Below are 18,130 nucleotides of genomic sequence, written 5' to 3' on the forward strand. Positions count from 1 at the left end.
TCGGACACGACTGAGCGACTTTACTGACTTACGTTTATAGAAAGGTTGAGGGGACTGAACAGAGAGGTTCCATATTACCACACCCTCGCACGCAGTTTCCGCTATTGTTCACATCTTACACTAGTAGGTTTTGTTGTTGCTGTCGTCAGTTATGTTGCATTTGTTAAAATGAATGAGCCCATGTTGATATATCATAACTAAAGTTTTTTATTTCCTTGTTGTTTAGTCGTTCAGTCGCTCTTTTTATGCGACCCCATGGGCTATAGCCCAAGCCAGGCTCCTCCGTCCACGGGATTTCCCAGGCAAGAATACTAGAGTGGGTTGCCATTTCCGTCTCCAGGGGATTCCCCACAGCGAGGGATCCAACCCGTGTCTCCTGTTTTGACAGGGGGATTCTTTACCACTGAGCCACGTAGGAAGTCCTAGTCTTTTATAGGATTCTCAACTACTGGAATTTGATGCTCTTCTTTGATTGGAGTTATGGGTTTGGGGGAGGAATATACTTTACAGAGATGCTATTTTTATAACATATCATAGGTACATATAATCAACATGATTTATGACTGTTGACATTGACCTTCCTCACCTGGATAAGGTAGTGTTGGTCAGGTCTCTCCCAGGTAACAGTTACTTCCTCTCATTCATTCATTCATAATTTTGAGGATCTCCTATGGACTAGATCCTGGGGATTGAAGAAAAAAAAAAATGAGGTGCAGGTGAATCCTGGCTTCACTGACCTTGCGTTTGAGTGAAGGGGGAAGAAAAGAAAATCTCTTACAGATGAGAAAACAGGCTGCAAGGCAAACGGATGTGTCCATGGATTTAATAAAGAAGCTGTGAGGACTCAGATCCGACTCCAAAGCCAAATGTCAGTAACCACAAGATACCTGATTTAAATCAGCCCAGGAGTCAACCAACCTGTTCTTTCCTCATCACAACCTGTGTACCTACCTCACGAAAAGCAACAGCACAAGTGGCACCAACCTGATAGCTCAAAGTTTGGTGCCTATCCCAAATGAGAAAAACCCCTCTCAATGACTGAAGTTTGCTTTTGAGTTACCCAAGCCCCAGGCGATGAACACATGATCTGAGTCACTGCTGGTGCAAGGAGACGCAAAACAAAAAAGGCTGGGTCCATTTCATGTTTAATATTTAAATGCTTAAAATGATAGAAATTACTTTTTCTTTCTTTAATGAAAAGAAACATAACTGTAAAAGTCAGAAAATACTAGTGTTCCTTTGATCGTCTAGATTTTTCTTTCAGCTGGATCCACTGTAAACAGTGAAGGAAGCATTTCTGAATCTCACTCTAGATATTTGAAAGCAAGAGACAATGACTGCATATATTATAATAAAAGCCCAATCGAAAGGATATTATCTCACTCTGAAACACAGAGCTGTTTCCTCCTGACCCAGGGCAAGTACTAAGAGAAAGTCAACATATTTACAAACAAGATTTAATAATGCTCACAAGACTAGTTTGCCCCCAAATAGGAAAACTACACATTGTTTCAAAAGGTTACAAATTCAATGCCTGAAAATCCCACAGGTAAGCAGCAGGACTGATAGAGTCTGTTTTGGGAGCCATCTGCTAGCCAATGAGCAGGCTTCTGTCCAGGAAATCTTTTATCATGGGGATAAAGGGAGTGGACAACAGTATTTATATCCCATGCTGCAACTCTCCCCATTTAGCCTCCCTCAGTACCGCCTGTTCATCTTCTTGAACTTCTCGTAATGATAATCATCCGTGGCCTTCTCATTAGCAGGACGCTTGCGGTTGGGAGGGGACCCTGAGAAGGAAAAGAGGAAAAGCTGTTTGCCATGCTGGAAGCCACTGACAGGCTTAGCTCTGCACAGGCCAAGACAACCATACCTTTGTCTCACTCTCAAGAGGCGCCCCAATGCCTACCCTAGTCAACAGGAACACAGGAAGGCCTCAGTAAGTATGTGTTACTGAGTGAAGAGCAGTAAGTATGGTGGAGTCAGGTGCCAGCTGAAATATGCTGACTTTAGTGTTAGACCAGGTGAACAACAGAGTCCCTTGGACTGCAAAGAGATCAAACCAGTCAATCCTAAAGGAAATCAATCCTGAATATTCACTGGAGGGATTGATGCTGAAGCTGAAGCTCCAATACTTTGGCCACCTGATGTAAAGAGCTGACTCACTGCAAAAGACCCTGATGTTGGGAAAGACGGAGGGCAGGAGAAGGGGGCGACAGAGAATGAGATTTTTAGGTAACATCATTGACTCAATGGACATGAGTCTGAGCAAATTCCAGGAGACAGCAAAGGACAGGGAAGCCTGGCGTTCTTCACTCCACTGGAGTCACAAAGAGTCAGACATTACTCAGCGAATGAACAGTAACAAATTCAGCAACCTCTCAACTGCATTGAGAGTCTGACTAGGTGTCAGGCATGGCACAAATGTTTTTAGACATGACTTCCTTTCACCTGCCCAGAAATCCCAGCAGGGGCATGTTACCATCTCTCCTCAGAGAGGTTAGCTGACTTGCTCAAGGTCACTCAGAAAGGGACAGGAAGCTAAGCATTGAACCCAAATCTGGTGCCTCTAAAATCTCTGTTTAACAGATATTAATAACAGGAAACTCTTTGGGAATCAAAGACTACTCGGCCAAAGTGTTACAGAAAATAATTTTTGAAGTAGGAAGGGAGACCCAGAGAAGTCTCAGCAAATGTAGCATTTCCTGAGAATTGTCCCATTGTTGATGAAAAAGATGACACCGCCTGGTGCTAAGAGCATGTGGGGAAGGGCACTGCTGGATGCGGCCGGTGGGAGAACACATCAGCATCACGCTTCCAGAGGATCATTTGTCGAATTCTCAGAAGACAGCATTAAGGACACGATAGAGTCAAGGATGATCATCATTAAATAGGGAAACATGGGAAGCAAGCTGAGTGTCTCGCCAGAGGGAAACGGTTGGACTAAAGGATTTCTACCTGTCCAGCACAGCGTGATATGCCCATTGAAAGGGAAAATGTAATTTACTGTAATGAAGAGACAGGTAAAAGACACTAAAGAGCGGTGATATCCTATTAAGTATGTATACAATACATGTATTTTTTTTAAAAAGTCAGGAAGGTTACACAGTTCACCCTTGGTATCCATGGGTTCAACAACCAACCCCAGGCTGTGTAATGCTGCATTTACAATTGCTGTTGGTTGGAAGCCGTGGGTACCGAGGGCTGACTGTGGAACTTGAGCTTGACCATCCACAGATTCTGGTGTTGGCAGCAGGTCCTGGAACCAGCCCCCTGAGAATACTGAGGGTTAACAATACGTAACAGTGTTGTGTATACCAGAAACTAACAGGGCAGTGGAAAGCAATTATATTACAATTTAAAAAAATAAATAAAGAGAACCCGCTGTACAGTTCAGAGAGAAAAAAGATCTGTTGTACAGCACGGAGGACTATGCTCAATATCCTGCAATAAACCGTAACAGAAAAGACTGAAGAAGGACATGCATATACATGTGTAGCTGAATCACTTTGCTATACAGTGGAAATTAATGCAATGCTGTGAATAAACTATGCTTCAATAAAATAAATTTTAAAAATAAAAAATGTTAACTATGGCCTTCTTTGGGTGGTGAAATCACAATTAACGTTTGTTTTTGCTTATTCAAGTTTTCTGAGTCTCTGTTATATTTGATAGCCCAGTAAATCCTTAGAGCAACCGCAAGTGGTACATTTTATTACCAACCCCATTTTAAAGGTGAGGAAACTGAGGCTGGGAAAGGGGATGGCACACAACCATGGTCCAGAGAAAGAACGAGACCCAGATGCCTTGGCCCCAAGGCCCAAGCGCCGCCCCTCCCCGCCTCCACGGACCCTGGGCCACGGCCGCCCCCAGCGGCCCTGAGGCCCCTGCTGTACTCACGCTCAGGCTCCGGCTTCTCTGTGTCCCCCACGCGCAAGGGTCGGGCTTTGGGCTCCTCTTTGTTTCTCCGTATGGGAGCGTTGAGCTCCTCATGGTAAACTGGACCGAAGGAGACCAGGGGGCGTGTCAGACAGAGTAGGGGGACCCGGGGACCTCAGCCCAGCGGTGCAGGGTGGGGCCGCCCCCCGGACCTGCGGCACTTACAGCGGTTGTGCTGCACGTAGTTCACCGCCATGTTGGTGGGCACGAACGAGGTCTCGCTGTCTTTCTTCTTGTTCTGCTGCTCAGCCAGCAGACGGGCCTTGGCGTCCTCCGTGGAAATGATGTTTTTTATTTTCGCACTGTGGGGAGAGAGGGGCCACACCACGGTTAGCGCTTTGCAACTGTGGGCCTCAGATGGAACTGACTGCGGGCTCCAAGTACCCCCCCGCTCAGCTGCATAAGGATGTCACCCTTCTCAGGGTGACATCAGAGCCTCTCTGCAGCTCACCAGCTTCCCTGTGGCCGGAGTGTCACTGCGCTCTCATGGCATCAGAGATGCAGGACTTACTCTCTTCTGATCGAGGGGAAACTGAGCCAGAGGTCAGGTGAACTCCCTAAGGCTCAAAGCCAGTGAGGCCAGCAAGGAGGTGAGAACCCAGAGGTTGCCCAACTTTCTACCACACCTGAAGAAGATTCTGACCCTGTGTTTCCTCCATAAAAGTCCCCTTTTAGAGCAGATGCTTTGTAGTTAAAATGAAAGGATCATGGGGTGGGTGAACCTTATCACTGCTCCTGCTGAAGAGAGCAGGAGAATACAAGGACCTATTGGAAGAACTGTGCACAAAGGCTAAATAAAAACAAACACTTTTGGAACTTCCCCGGTGGTCCAGTGGTTAAGAATCCACCTTCTAATGCAGGGCACTTGCATTTGATCCCTGGGTGGGAAACTGGATTCCACATGCCATGGTAAGCCTGTGTGCCACAACTAGAGAGAAGCCAGCATGCCACAATGAAAGATCCAGAATGCTGCAACTAAGACCCGAAGCAGCCGAATAAATAAATAAATAGAAAGAAAAAACAGAAAGTATCCCTCTACTTTATAAGACAAACCAAATACTTTTGTTTTTGGTGGTGACAGTCCCTTGTGTCTTTAATTGCTCTGACCAACCCAGAGAAACTCTGGGCAACAACCATGTCTGCAGACCAGAGAGGGTAAGTTTGTATCTGTGGGTTTCCAAGGAGACAGGTTAAGAAACAGCCCCCTTAACTGTTAACTGGAAAGCAGAGAGCTGACCCTTCTGCCTAGGGGCGGGAGAGAGGCGTGACCGTGGGTCTGAAACTCACTCGATGCCGAGGTCCACCTCGGGGATGCCACTCAGCATCTGGTTGGAGAGCATCTCCTCCGTCTTCTTTGCTGAGGAAACCCGGATGTTTTCCGGCAGCTCATAAAGGCAATCCTCTGCATTCTTTGGCTTGACTTTCTGTTCCTCGTGTTCCACGATCCCTTTCCGCTTCTTCAGCTCTGTCTCAATGTACTTCATCCTGAAACAAGATACCCGCAGGCCTCAGGGAGGGGCAGAACAGCTCCAAGCCTGGCCCAGAGCCATGATGGGTGATGATGGAGTTGTCGTCATTCCACGGAGAAGTGAGAAAAATAAAAATAACTTTTGAGTTTTTAAATCAAGCTAAAATCTTTCAATTTAAAGCACCAATATATATAATGAGATCCTGTCTCACCACATCATATGTAAGTTTCTTTGATGGCAGTTTTTATTTAACAGCCTTGGTGGCAAAATGAAAAATGGGTAAGTCCAATGTTTCTCCCTGCAATTTTTTTTTAGGGGGTGGGATGGGAATACTACTAGCCAAGGAATCTAAAAATTCTAAGAACCACGTTCTTAAAGAATTCTTGAGGATTTCAAAGTTCTCAAGCCTAAGGTGGTGGGGTAAGGGGGACCAGGGACACAAGAGAGGTCAAATTTGCTGTTTTTGGATAAGATTAGAAATGTTATCTGTGACTAAATGTCTTAGACACTATCTGGCTGGAGACCACCCCCAATCGCTCACTGCTGAAAAGACTGACACCTACATGTCGGCATCCTCGTCCCTTCGGTTGGTTTCTGCGGAAAATGATGTCCCCAGATGGAGGTCTTCCTCTTCGCTGATCCTACAAAAAAGAGAACAGTGAAGGAGAGCCTTAGAGTCACAGATAAATGAGGCTGAATAGGATACTACATGAATAAAACAAGTATGCAATGAAATGTATAACATCCTGTCCATGGTTGGAAAACAATAAGATACATATGTAACATGTAAACAGAAGGAACTCCAGGAATATACGCAAGCATGTTGATGGCCTCTGGAGATACTTCAGGGGGAATGAGTAGATATATTTATTTTTCACTTTTGCATTGCTTATATTATTTTGGTAACTGTGTTTCTGTTTTTCCTGAAAATGAAAAATAACTTCCACATGGGTTTGAAAGACAATATACAATGCACCTTTACAAGAGGTGCCTACCTACATCACACTAAGTTAACTTTTGAAAAGTTTTTGTTTTCTTTTGCTTTTAAACAACATACTCTTTACAGAGAACAAAGGGTACTCCAAGTCGTGTAAAAGCTGCAGCACACCCCAGCTCCTGGGGGACACAGACCCAGGCAAGCGGTGCAGGCGAGTTTGATTCTGAGCCTGTTTTGCACGTACTTATCTTTGCCCCTTTCCTTTAGTTTCTTCATGTCCACCATCCCGCCTGTCTTCATCTGAAAGGGATCATCCTGCAGAAAGCAAACAGCAGAGAAGAAGCATCTGTGTAACTCGCAGTGGAATGTTTGAAAGAAAACTCAGTCACCCACTGAAGAGCAGTCACATCTTCCCAGTGCCCAGGGAGGGTCCCACAACTCACCACTAGAGTGGTCTCTTCTTGTACTTTCTCTCCCACCAGCAGGGCAACAGCACTGAGAATAACCAAAAAGCAGAGGAGAGAGAGAGATGGCACAGATCAGAGATGAGGAGGAACATTCTGGAAGTCTGCAACATTACTGCGGGGTTAAGATTTGAGGATTGCACACCAAAGCCAGATGGAAAAGCCTACAAGAATAACAGGGATCAAGAGACACTGTAGGGACCTCCCCTGTGGTCCAGGGGCTAAGACTCCTCGCTCTCAATGCAGGGGCCCTGGTCAGGGAATTATCCCACATGCAGCAACTAAGAGTTTGCATGCTTCAATGAAGACGGAAGATCCCATGTGCCACAACTAAGACCTGGTGCAGCCAAATAAATAAAATAAATTTTATTAAAAAATAAAAGAGAGCGAGAGGGACACTCCAGATGCTAGAGGTGGGGGCAGTGTTCACCTAAGTGGTACACTTTCCTACAAAGTCATTTGGGATTATCTTAGCTTAGAAACCTCATTTCTAAGATTTTGCCTTCATGGAAAATGAGGCTAAAGACAAGTGTAGGAAAATACTATTGCAGTCTTAGGAAAATACCATTGCAGTCTTATTTGGTGGTGAAATTTTGCACAATGACCTACAGATCCCAAAATAGAGGGGATAAGTTAAATTATAGTATGTATATCTGGTGGAATATCATGCAGCTATTAAAAAGGTTTTTTGGGGAAAAGATTACCCACAATGTGGATGAATACCCACAATATCATGAGTTGAAAATACAGTAGTCCTCCCCCTTAGCTGTGGTTTCACTTTTCACAGTGTCAGTTATCTACAGTCCAAAAATATTAAATAGAAAATTCCAGAAATAAAAAATTCGTAAGTTTTAAATTATCTATCAGCTATTATGAACAGTGTGACGAATCTCTGCCCTCTTGCCTGGTCCGACAGAGAAGGTGAACCACCCTTTTGTCCTGAGGGTCCACAGTGTATACACAACCCACCCATTAGTGTGGGAAAAAATACTCTGCATAAGATTTGATACTATTCAAGCTTCAGGCATCCACTGGGGGTCTTGGAACATAGCCCCTGTGGATAAGAGGGGACTACTGAAGCATAGAAAAAAATAAGGCTGCTCACAGTCTTTACAAAAGAGAGAAAACAGACAGGGAAGAACATTAAATGTCAACACTGGTCACCTCTTTATGGGAGAATTATAGGTACTATTTATTTTCTTGATTATACCTTTCTAATTTTCCCAAACTCTTAACAATCAGTGTGCATTTCACAATTAATTTAAGTGTAATAAAAACACTAGTCTGGAATTCCCCGGTGGTCTAGTAGCTAAGAATCCACCTGCCAATGCAGGGTACATGGATTTGATCCCTGGCAGGGAAAGATTCCGCAAGCTGAGGGGCAACTAAGCTTGTGAGTCACAACTACAGAGCCTGTGTGCCGCAAGTCCTGAAGTCTGGGCACCTGAGGGCCCGTCTTTTGAAACAAGAGAAGCCACTACAACGAGAAGCCCAAGCATCACAACTAGAGAAAGCCCCTGCATAGAAACGAAGACCCAGTGCAGTCAACAGTTCAGCTCAGTCGTGTCCAACTCTTTGCAAACCCACGGACTGCAGGATACCAGGCTTCCCTGTCTGTCACCAACTCCTGGAGCCTACTCAAACTCATGTCCGTCCTGTCAGTGATGCCATCCAAACATCTCATCCTCTGTCATCTCCTTCTCCTCCTGCCTTCAGTCCTTCCCAGTATCAGGGTCTTTTCCAGTGAGTCAGTTCTTCATATCAGGTGGCCCAAGTATTGGAGTTAAAACAAAAACAAACCAAAAACACTAGCAATGACCTGTAGCTCTGGAAGAAGTGAAACTTGCTCAGTCGTGTCTGAGTCTTTTCGATCCCATGGACTATATAGTCCATGGAATTCTGCAGGCCAGAATACTGGAGTGGGTAGCCTATCCCTTCTCCAGTGGATCTTCCAGACCCAAGAATCGAACCGGGGTCTCCTTCATTGCAGGCAGATTCTTTACCAGCTGAGCTATCAGGCAAGCCCATGGTAGCGCTGGAGCAAACTTCAGGACCACAAGGCTCAGGGCATGTCCTGGTTGAACATTTGCAAAAAAAAAAAAAATACACAACGCTTGAGTCCCTCTCTAGGCAGTACAAAGTATAAAGTGTCTCAAGAAAAGGGGCTGTCTATGTCTGAGAATATATTTGTGACAAGGACCCGGGTGGGGGAGAGGAGTTGGGGGACGTGGTGTCTCTGTCATCCCCTCCTGTTCTGGGTCCTCTACTCCCAAGTGGTACCCACCTCACCCCGTTGGGCCTCTTCCTCAAGTTCTGCACCTCTCGGGTCTCTTCCAGTTTTAATCTTGAGAGAGAGAGAGAGAGAGAAAAAAAAGGCAACGCACAGGTTGAGATACGCTTCACGGAACTCAAAGAGTCAAAAGGCAGCTTCGAAGGACACCAATGACCGGCCGTCGAGCCGCCCGCAGGGGTCCAGAGAGTAGAGTGACTGCGTCTTGACCCACCACCAGGAGTCAGATCTACTCCGCATCCCAAGGACACCCCTTGGGATGTCCTTGAGACCTTGGGGCAGCGGTCTCATCCCTAGGAGCCTCGTTTCCTTCGCTGGCAGAGGGGTAACGACACCGCTCACAGCAATGGTGTCAACGAGGTACCCGGCTGGTCGTGAGTCCCCCCTAGGTTGCTTCTTTCTTCCTGCCCTGTAGGATCCCGCCCCAAACGCACCGAACCTCCTCTGAGTCCTGCTCATCTTCCTCCGACTCCGAGTCGGCGCGGCGCCGGCGGAAAGTCTTCCCGGTGACCGGCATAGTTGCACCGGCCCCGCGGTCTAGAGCCGCCGAGCCTCTGCGCCGAGATCTAGGCTACTTCCGGCGCGCGGCCGTGAGGTCAGAGCGCCGGCCCGGCCCGGCCCCGCCCCCAACTCCGGCCCCGCCCCCGGCCCACACGCCCATCTGACCACGCCCCCGTCCGCGGTGTCGGCCTCTCCCGATTGGGCAGCCCAGGGGGGAGGAGGCGGGGCGCGGCTGGCAGGGCCTCAGGACCCTGCGCCCGCGGCTCGGAGGGCGCGCTTGACTGACAGGCGGCGGTGGCGGCGCGGTTGCGACTGCAGGTGAGTTCCGGACCGCCGCCGGCTGCTTCAGGGGGCCGGGTCTCTCCGAGCAGGGGCGACCCCAGTCCGGCTCCGGGCTGGCGGGGACCTGGCCCTGCCTGGTGCGCAGAACGCCGCGGCCAGGTGAGCGGAGCCCGGGACCCCCCTCGGCCGCCACCGCCCTGACCCCTCCTCCGGCCGGCGCCCAGGGTATCTTCTCGGGCCCCGGGCGCCCCACTTCGAGCCCCTAGGGCTCATTGATTCTCCGGAACAGGGGGCGCCATCTCTTTCATTTCTGCCTGGGCCTGACCCAGCGTTGAAAGCACGCTTGTGGCGTCTCGGACCGCTGACTTCTTTCCTCCGGGTCTGGGCCCTGACGTGCACTTTTTTTTTCCTGTAGGGACAAAAGATGACCACTTCTTAGCCGTGATGAATTAAAGCCCCAGCCCCGACTCCCCCTCTAACGATCGCTTCCAGCCACTTCTCCCGGAGGAGAGTCGTGTCTGGTGTTTTGAACCCACTCGGGAGGGTTTGAGGGCAGAGTGTGCTTGCTGGCCGCTTCCCGGGACCTTCGTGGGCCTTGTTTTCGTCCTTTGTCACGAGGACTGTCGCTCTGGCCTCCGCCCCTTCTAACCGAGGATGCTTTGAGGATTAAGTTTATTTGAAAAACAGGAATCAACCGATGCTTAGGATATAACTAAATGCATAACTAATGGCTTGCGGGACATCTCGGAAGCCCTTATTAGTTTTCCTTTTTTCAATATGCTGTCTGTCCTTTCCTTAGCAAGAGCCACCTCTTATTAAGCGCTTAACGTGGCAGGCACTGGACTCAGCTTTATTTCATTAAATTAATCCAACAATCCAAGGAAGTAGAGTCAGTTATTGTTTCTCATTTTGCCAAGGAAGACACCAGGGCTTAGAGAAGCAGTATGTACCTCAGGGAACACAGCTGGAAGGGGGAGCAGAAATCAGTTACAGGCCTCCCTCGCTGCACCTTGCCACAGTACCTGGCACAGTAAGAGTTGGTTTTCTGCAGGTTCCCTCCTCGGGAAGACCATCCGGAAGTAGGGCAGCCTTTCTGGAATGCCTTACTGTTCTCCGGAACAGTCTCCTCTGAGGTTGCCATCCTCTTCCGTGTACTGAGACAGATAGACTCAGGACTTGTTGGAACAGACTTGTGGCTTTGATGAAAAGCCATAGTTTAAAAGTGTGCAGGTCTAGCCCTCTGCAGTCTGATTCAGCCAAAGCCAGATGCACATGGGAGTTACTGGGCCCCTTTTCCGTGATGGCTGAAGGAGAGGCTCCTTGGGAACTGCCGCAGGAACCCAGGGAGTGGATGTCTGCAGCTCTCATGCTCTCAGAGTTGGCTCCAATTTTGCCCATCCAGGAGCCCTCCCACCAGTGGGTACTGGACAGCACTGAGGAGAAGGCTGCAAGGCCAAGGACATAGCTGCTGATATCCCAGGGAGGACCATCTGGTACAGATGTACTGTCCCTGCCGGGCAAGACCAGCGTGCCCACTGATAACCTCGGTCTGACTGAGTCGAGTTCAGCAGAAGTGATACTGCAGAAGTGGCGGGGGTGAATCTGGCGGCCTGTGGCTGGGCTGAGGGACTGCAGATCCTCTGAGCTTTGCTGGGCCTAAAGGGGGCAGGTTGGAACTGCTCGGAGGGAGCCTGTGAGAAATCTGAGTTTTCTTCAGTTCAGAGAAATGCCATGTTTTTAGTTTGGTTTGAAGGTTTGGTTCTTGAAGAAAATGTCCAGGTTGGGCTTGAGTTTGGTTTCATGCACTGGCTCCTGGAACCAGGTGAAATGTGAGCTTGTCTTGGTGAGCATTAATGTCTAGGTCGATTTGGGAATCCAGCAAAATGATTGCAGCTCACAGCCTGGCCATCGTAAGCATTCATTGAGTGTTTGTGGGACAGACTTACTTATTCAGCAAATATTTACTGCGCTTTCAGTATACGGAACAGGCACTGCTTAGGGTGCTTGAAATACGTCAGGGAGCAAAAGAGACTAAAGACCCCCTGAACTCATGGACTTTATGTTCAGATAACCTGATAACTATGAAAGATATTAGAAGGATGCTATGGGGGGAAAAAAAAGTAGAGCAAGGGGAGGGAATCAGGATCGAGAGAGAGAATTGACTTGCATTTTTTAATTGGTGTTCTGGTTTGTGGTTTGGTCAGTAACACAACAAAGCAGCAGACTGAATTGTTGGCACTGGGTTCAAGAACCAGTTCTGCCAGCTTGCTGTGTGAGCCTGGAGAGGAGCCTTTCCTTCTCTGAGCCAATTTCCCCACCAGAGTCCCTGCTCTACCATTCGCTGGTTGTGTGACTTCAGCATGAACCTCTCCCATCCTCTCCTGCTTCCTGGTTTTATGGGTCCTGGTCTGAGTTTCTGCTTTTACTTACTCCAGGGATGCAGCTTCTCAGCCACCTTGCCCAGTCACTGCCTCTAGCCTGTCTGCCTCCAGGAACTGCCAGCATGGAGCAGCAGTAACCCCAATTAATGGACTCTTACAGACCCTCGGACACAGTGCAGTCCCAGGCTTCAGGCTATGCAAGGATGTTATCCTAAACTTAAGGAACTGAAGTTGAGCAGAAAAAAGTGCTGTGTGAAGAATGACTCAGAAGAGGTGCCTGTGAGGAAGGCCAGGGGAAGCTACTCTTGGGGTGTGGGCATTTGGGTCCGAGGAGGTGAAGGTCATCATCCCTACTCCAGGCTGTTCGGCAGCTGGTAGAGCTGACAGTTCAGAGCACTGATTTCCGGGCAGGCTGTCCTGGGCTTGAATCCTGGCTCGGCTGCTTGGTAGCTGTGTGACCTGCAGCCAGTTCCTTCCCCTCTCTGAGCCTCAGCCTTCCCTCTTTTAGTGACGGAGGCGAGATGGATTTCACTCTCAATGTTGCCTGACGGGTTCTGAGGATTTTGTGAGGTCTGTTAGTATCCGTTTCCAGTTCACAGGTCCATCCTGAATGGGGGCAAGCAGAACTTGGCAAGGAAGAAGTTCTTGCCTTGAGAGTTGAAAGGACGGTGGACTCTGCGAATTAAGACTGCTTAAAGAAAGGAATTTGGGGGCAGGGGGGTGGCTTGGAAGTAGAGTGGGGAGAAGGCAGGAGGGGGAGGGCAAGAGGACATGTTTTGTGGGGTAGAGGGGAGAGTGGAAGGGTGTGGGCACAGGTGTGTGGGGTGGCCAGTGTGGTGAGGATCAGGGCAGGGGGGTGTCCTTGTGTTGGTGGCAGACTTGGCAGCATTGCCTTTAAATCCTGAGGAGCTGGGCTCTCAGCTGGCAGGAGGATGTAGCCAGAACCTCCAGGAAGTTGATGAGTAATGGGCCCCTGAGGCCTGGTCTCAGCGGTGGTGCCAGGCCCAGATGTGCTGCCTCAGTGCCTGCGCCCCTGTGTGGGGCTGAAGTGGGGGTGACTTTCCCCATCACTCCACGAAGGCCCCGGGGAGGGGGGGACTCGCCCGTCCTTGTCCAGGACGAAGAAGCCTCTTAGATGTCTCATCCGGGGCCTGCAGTGGGCAGGCTGTCTGCCAGACCTGCCAGCCTGCCTCCTCTCCTCCTGCTTTCTCATCCCTGAGAGAGGAGGTGGGTCTGGTGGGTCAGGGGGAGAGGTGCCCCAGGTGTCTGTAGCGGAGGCGCAGCCCCTTGGCTGGCATCTCGCATACCAGCTCTGGGGCGGTGACTCTTAACAGCACCGTGGAGCTGCTGCTCTCAAGAGGACCCATGCCCAAACCCAGGCCTCCCCGCAGTGGAGGTTTCTTTCCTTTTCAGTCTTTATTAAACACCTGCTGTGTCCTTTCCATTTATTTTGCGCAGAGGGAAGGATGGGAAGGCGGACCCCCACCTGGCTCACTTCCCGCTGTCCCACTCCCTTGCTCTGTGGTCTCGGGCAAGTGCCTTCCCTTCTCCGAGCCTCCGTTCTTCCTCCATAAAATAAGAAACAGCAGCCCTCACCCGAGAGTGTGCAGTGAAGCGCTGTGCATCATGCCTGGCTCAGAGTAGACACTCGGTCCTGGAGCTCCTGTTGTTGAGCTGTTGTTCAGTCGCTCAGGCGTGTCCGGCTCTTTGCGACCCCATGACTGCAGCACGCCAGGCCTCCCTGTCCATCACCAACTCCCGGAGCTTGCTCAAGCTCATGTCCGTTGACATGAGTTAAGGTTACCGTTTCCAAAAGACCCTTCCCTGCTCCCACCTCAGTGAGATAAAAGGAATCTTTAAAAAGTTTCTATTTTCATCATGTAAGTGCCTGTTCAGAGTTTCAAAATTTTAAAATGCCAAATATTTTCATGCTCACTTGCATGTAGTAATCTGGAAAATCTTCAAAGAAAAATTGAAAGCCAGTTGTATTTAACCAGCCTCAAATTGTGCAACCATGATGTGTAATAAAGAATTTGAAACAGAAAAAAAAAGTTTCTATTTTGAAAAAAATCAAACCCAGACAAGTAAAAAGAGTCATAAAATGAAATCCCATCTACCTTTCATCTGTATCCACCAATTATTAATATTTTTGCCCGTTTACTCTCTGTATTTATACATTCATCATCATCAGAATTATTCTTGCCAATCCATTTAAGAGTAAGTTGCAGATATCACAACCCTTTGCCCCGCAATATTTAGGAGGAATTATCTAAGAACAAGGATACATAACCAGAAAGTGGTTTTCATCTTGAGAAACTTTTTTTTTTTAACTACATGAGGGCTTAGTTGCAGAGCTTGGGTTAGTTGCCTGGAGGCATGTGGGATCCAAGTTCCCTGACCAAGGATCAAACCCACATCCCCTGCAGTGGAAGGCGGACTCTTAGCCACTAGACCGCCAGGGAAGTCCCCATCTTCAGAAACTTTAATGTTGGTCTAACGCCGTGTCAGGGATTGGGGGCAGGAGGAGAAGGGGATGACAGAGGATGAGATGGCTGGATGGCATCACTGACTCGATGGACATGAGTTTGAGTAAACTCTGGGAGTTGGTGATGGACAGGGAGGCCTGGCGTGCTGTGATTCATGGGGTCGCAAAGAGTCGGACACAACTGAGCGACTGAACTGAACTGAACTGAACACCGTGTCAGTTTCCCAGGACTGCCATAACAAAGCACCACAGGCTGGGTGACTTACACAACAGAAATTTATTTTCTCACAGTTCTGTAGGCTGGAGGTCCAAGAAAGAGGTCAGCAGGTTTGGCTTCTTCTAAGGGTTCTCCTTGACTTACAGATGGCAACTGTCTTGCTGTGTCCTCACATGGTCCTTTCTCTTGGTGCCTCTTGGTTTATCCAAATCTCCTCCTCTCATAGGGACACCAGTCACGTTGGATTAAGGTCTGCCCTAAAGACCTCACTGAACTTAACTACTTTTGGGGGGGATAGTTTACTTATTTTTAGTTGGAGGATAATTGCTTTACAATGCTGTGTTGGTTTCTGCCTACATTAACATGACTTAATTACCTTTTATTTAAAATAAATAATTTAAAACAAAACCAAAAAGACAGCCAGTAACATACTTTACAGGCTTCCCAGGCAACACAGTGGTGAAGAATCTACCTGCCATTGCAGGAGACCTGGGTTCGATCCCTGGATTGGGAAGATCCTCTGGGGGAGGAAATGGCAACCCACTCTTGCCTGGAGAATTCCATGGACAGAGGAGCCTGGCTGGGCTACAGTCCATGGGGTCGCAAAGAGTCGGACACAACTGAGCGACTGAGCACCACAACAGACTTTATAGGACCAAGCATTTTTTGAACATTCTTCTTCTTTTTTAAAAAAATTTATTAAAAAAAAATTATTTATTTATTTGGCTGTGCTGGGTATGGGTTGCCACACATAGGATCTTTAGTTGCAGCATGCGGGATCTAGTTCCCTGACCAGGGATGGAACCCAGGGCCCTGTGTTGGAAGCTCAGCATCTTAGCCACTGGACTAGTAAGGAGGTGCTTGAACATCCTTGCTGTGCAGGTAAACAAACTCTGAGCATGTCCCTATGATCAGAAGTCATCATGCTAAATCCTTCCTATGTGTTGTCCCGCCTCGTTCTCTCAGTCACCCTACCGGCTACCTGCTGTCTTTGTCCCCATTTTCCTGGATGAGGAAACAGGATTGGTGATTTTAGCTAAAGACACACAGCTTGTGAGTGACAAGATCAAGGAGCTGAGCTCAGGGCTAGCTGTCCCCATCGTTGCCTTCCGTGATTGTAGTCAATTCCAGGGGTGACGCCTGTGGAGCAGCTGGCTGTGCTAAGAATGGAAAGTGGCTCCCGTTAGCGATTGTAACATCCTTCGTGGCTGCACACAGGCACCCTGGTGTTGAAGCAGGGAACTCTGTGTCCCGTGAGGGCAGCGCCCGTGCCTGGTTTGTTTCCCATCACCCAGGAAGGTGCCGGGTCGGCGTTGTCTGGGGACCGAGATAAAGCAAAAAGACAGCGTTTAGACAGCTGGGGTCAGCAAAGTGTGATCCTCGCAGACTCGTGCACTTCAGATGGTTCAGGTCCTGCGTCGAATATTAACCACCCAGTTTTTGATGCTACCACTTGACATTTCCCCGTGTCTGGTTTTCTTAAACGGAAGTCTAGTTGGTTTACATTGGAGAAGGAAATGGCAACCCACTCCAGTGTTCTTGCCTGGAGAATCCCAGGGACAGCCTGGTGGGCTGCCGTCGCTGGGGTCGGCCAGAGTCGGACACAACTGAAGCGACTTGGCAGCCGCAGCAGCAGTTGATTTACAGCGTCATGTTAGTTTCAAGTGTATAGCACAGTGCTTCAGTTATACATACATGCATGTATTTATGTTTCATTCAGATTCTTTCTCCCTGTAGATTATTACAAACTATTGAGTATAGTTCCTTGTGTTACATAGTAGGTCCTTGTTGGTTATCTCTTTATATATAGTAGTGTGTGTGTATATTTATCCTGACCTCCTAATTTATTCCTCCCCCACTTCCCCTTTGGTAACCATAGTTTGTTTTCTTTATCTGTGGGTCTATTTCTATAAACTGATTTTTAAACATTAACTTTAAAAAAATATTAGTAAGCCTTAAACTTTCCATGTTGCTCAGGGGGAAGCCAATAAATTTATATAATGTTTCTGAAGGAAAATTTGTCAGTATATATCTAGTACTTTCAAAACAAATATTTTGACCCAGTAATTTTTCCTTTGATCAAAGATGTAGCCAAAGACTTATATTCTAAAATAATCCTCACTGCCATACACACACACACTCACACACATATCCTGTGTCTACCAGTAGGAGAATGATTGAGTAAGGTATTGTAGAGCTTAGATTATATGTGGTATAATATTATCCAGCAACTAGAAATGAAGTTGTTGAAAAAAAATTTAGTGATGTGGGAAACATATAAGCACACTCAGTCATGTCAGGGTCTTTGCAACCCCGTGGACCATACTCCATGGAATTCTCCAGGCCTGAATTCTGGAGTGGGTACCCGTTCCCTTGTCCGGGGGATCTTCCCAACTCAGGTCTCCCACATTGCAGGTGGATTCTTTACCAGCTGAGCCATGAGGGAAGCCAAGAAATGAAGTTGTTGAAAAGAAATTTAGGGACATGGAAACATAGACTGTAAACCTCCAAAATCTATATACAAATTAAATCTGTTATGTTTTGGCTTGTGTTATTTAATATTTATTTATTTGGCTGCAGCATGTGGGGTCTAGTTCCTTGACCAGGAATTGAACCCTCTGGCTCCAAAGCATGGAGTCTCAACCACTAGATCACTAGGGAAGTCCCAAGTGGTTTTTATGTCCTTTTTTGCTCACCTGCATTTTCTACACTGACTTTATTTTTTTTTACTGTACTGGGTCTTCCTTGCCTTATTGGGCTCACTCTCTAGTTTTGGTGTGCAGGCTTCTCACTGCGGTGGCTTCTCATTGCAGAGCGTGGGTGTAGTTGCAGACGTGGGCTCAGTAGTTGTGACACACACACAGGCTTAGTTGCCCGTTGGCATGTGGAATCTTCCCAGGCCAGGGACCAAACCCATGTCCCCTGCCTTGGCAAGCAGATTCTTAACCACTGGATCATCAGGGAAGTCCCTTCTACAAACTCTGTGATGAATTTGTGTTGCTTTTGCAATAGGATTTCCCTGGTGGCTCAGATGGTAAAGCGTCTGCCTACAATGCGGGAGATCTGGGTTTGATCCCTGGGTCAGGAAGACCCTCTGGAGAAGGAAATGGCAACCCATTCCAGTACTCTTGCCTGGAAAATCCCATGGATGGAGGAGCTTGGTAG

At 48.0% G+C, this 18,130-nt stretch overlaps 2 protein-coding genes across 4 annotated transcripts in view; one reads left to right on the forward strand and one right to left on the reverse strand.

Annotated features, from left to right (window-relative positions):
• Positions 1-1,127: 1,127 nt before the first annotated feature.
• On the reverse strand, positions 1,128-9,691 carry C5H9orf78 (chromosome 5 C9orf78 homolog). Its single transcript, XM_043469822.1, has 9 exons — positions 9,534-9,691; positions 9,094-9,153; positions 6,789-6,840; positions 6,590-6,660; positions 5,972-6,049; positions 5,227-5,424; positions 4,105-4,241; positions 3,901-3,999; positions 1,128-1,790 (listed from the first exon to the last, which is right to left on the reverse strand). Exons 1-9 carry the CDS (start codon positions 9,614-9,616, stop codon positions 1,699-1,701), a joined length of 870 nt encoding a protein of 289 aa, XP_043325757.1. The 5' UTR covers positions 9,617-9,691; the 3' UTR covers positions 1,128-1,698.
• Positions 9,692-9,811: 120 nt separating this feature from the next.
• Positions 9,812-18,130, forward strand: part of USP20 (ubiquitin specific peptidase 20) — a 42,003-nt gene continuing 33,684 nt past the window's right edge. For 2 of the 3 annotated variants that reach the window (XM_043469817.1, XM_043469819.1), the window contains exon 1: positions 9,812-9,918. The gene's annotated coding sequence lies outside the window, so the exon portion shown is untranslated. Of the gene's footprint in view, positions 10,042-18,130 lie in introns of all 3 variants that reach the window. The other variant, XM_043469818.1, reaches the window with a different exon arrangement.

This window comes from Cervus canadensis, chromosome 5 (genome assembly GCF_019320065.1).
Source record: "Cervus canadensis isolate Bull #8, Minnesota chromosome 5, ASM1932006v1, whole genome shotgun sequence".
In the NCBI taxonomy this organism is placed as follows: Eukaryota; Metazoa; Chordata; class Mammalia; order Artiodactyla; family Cervidae; genus Cervus; species Cervus canadensis.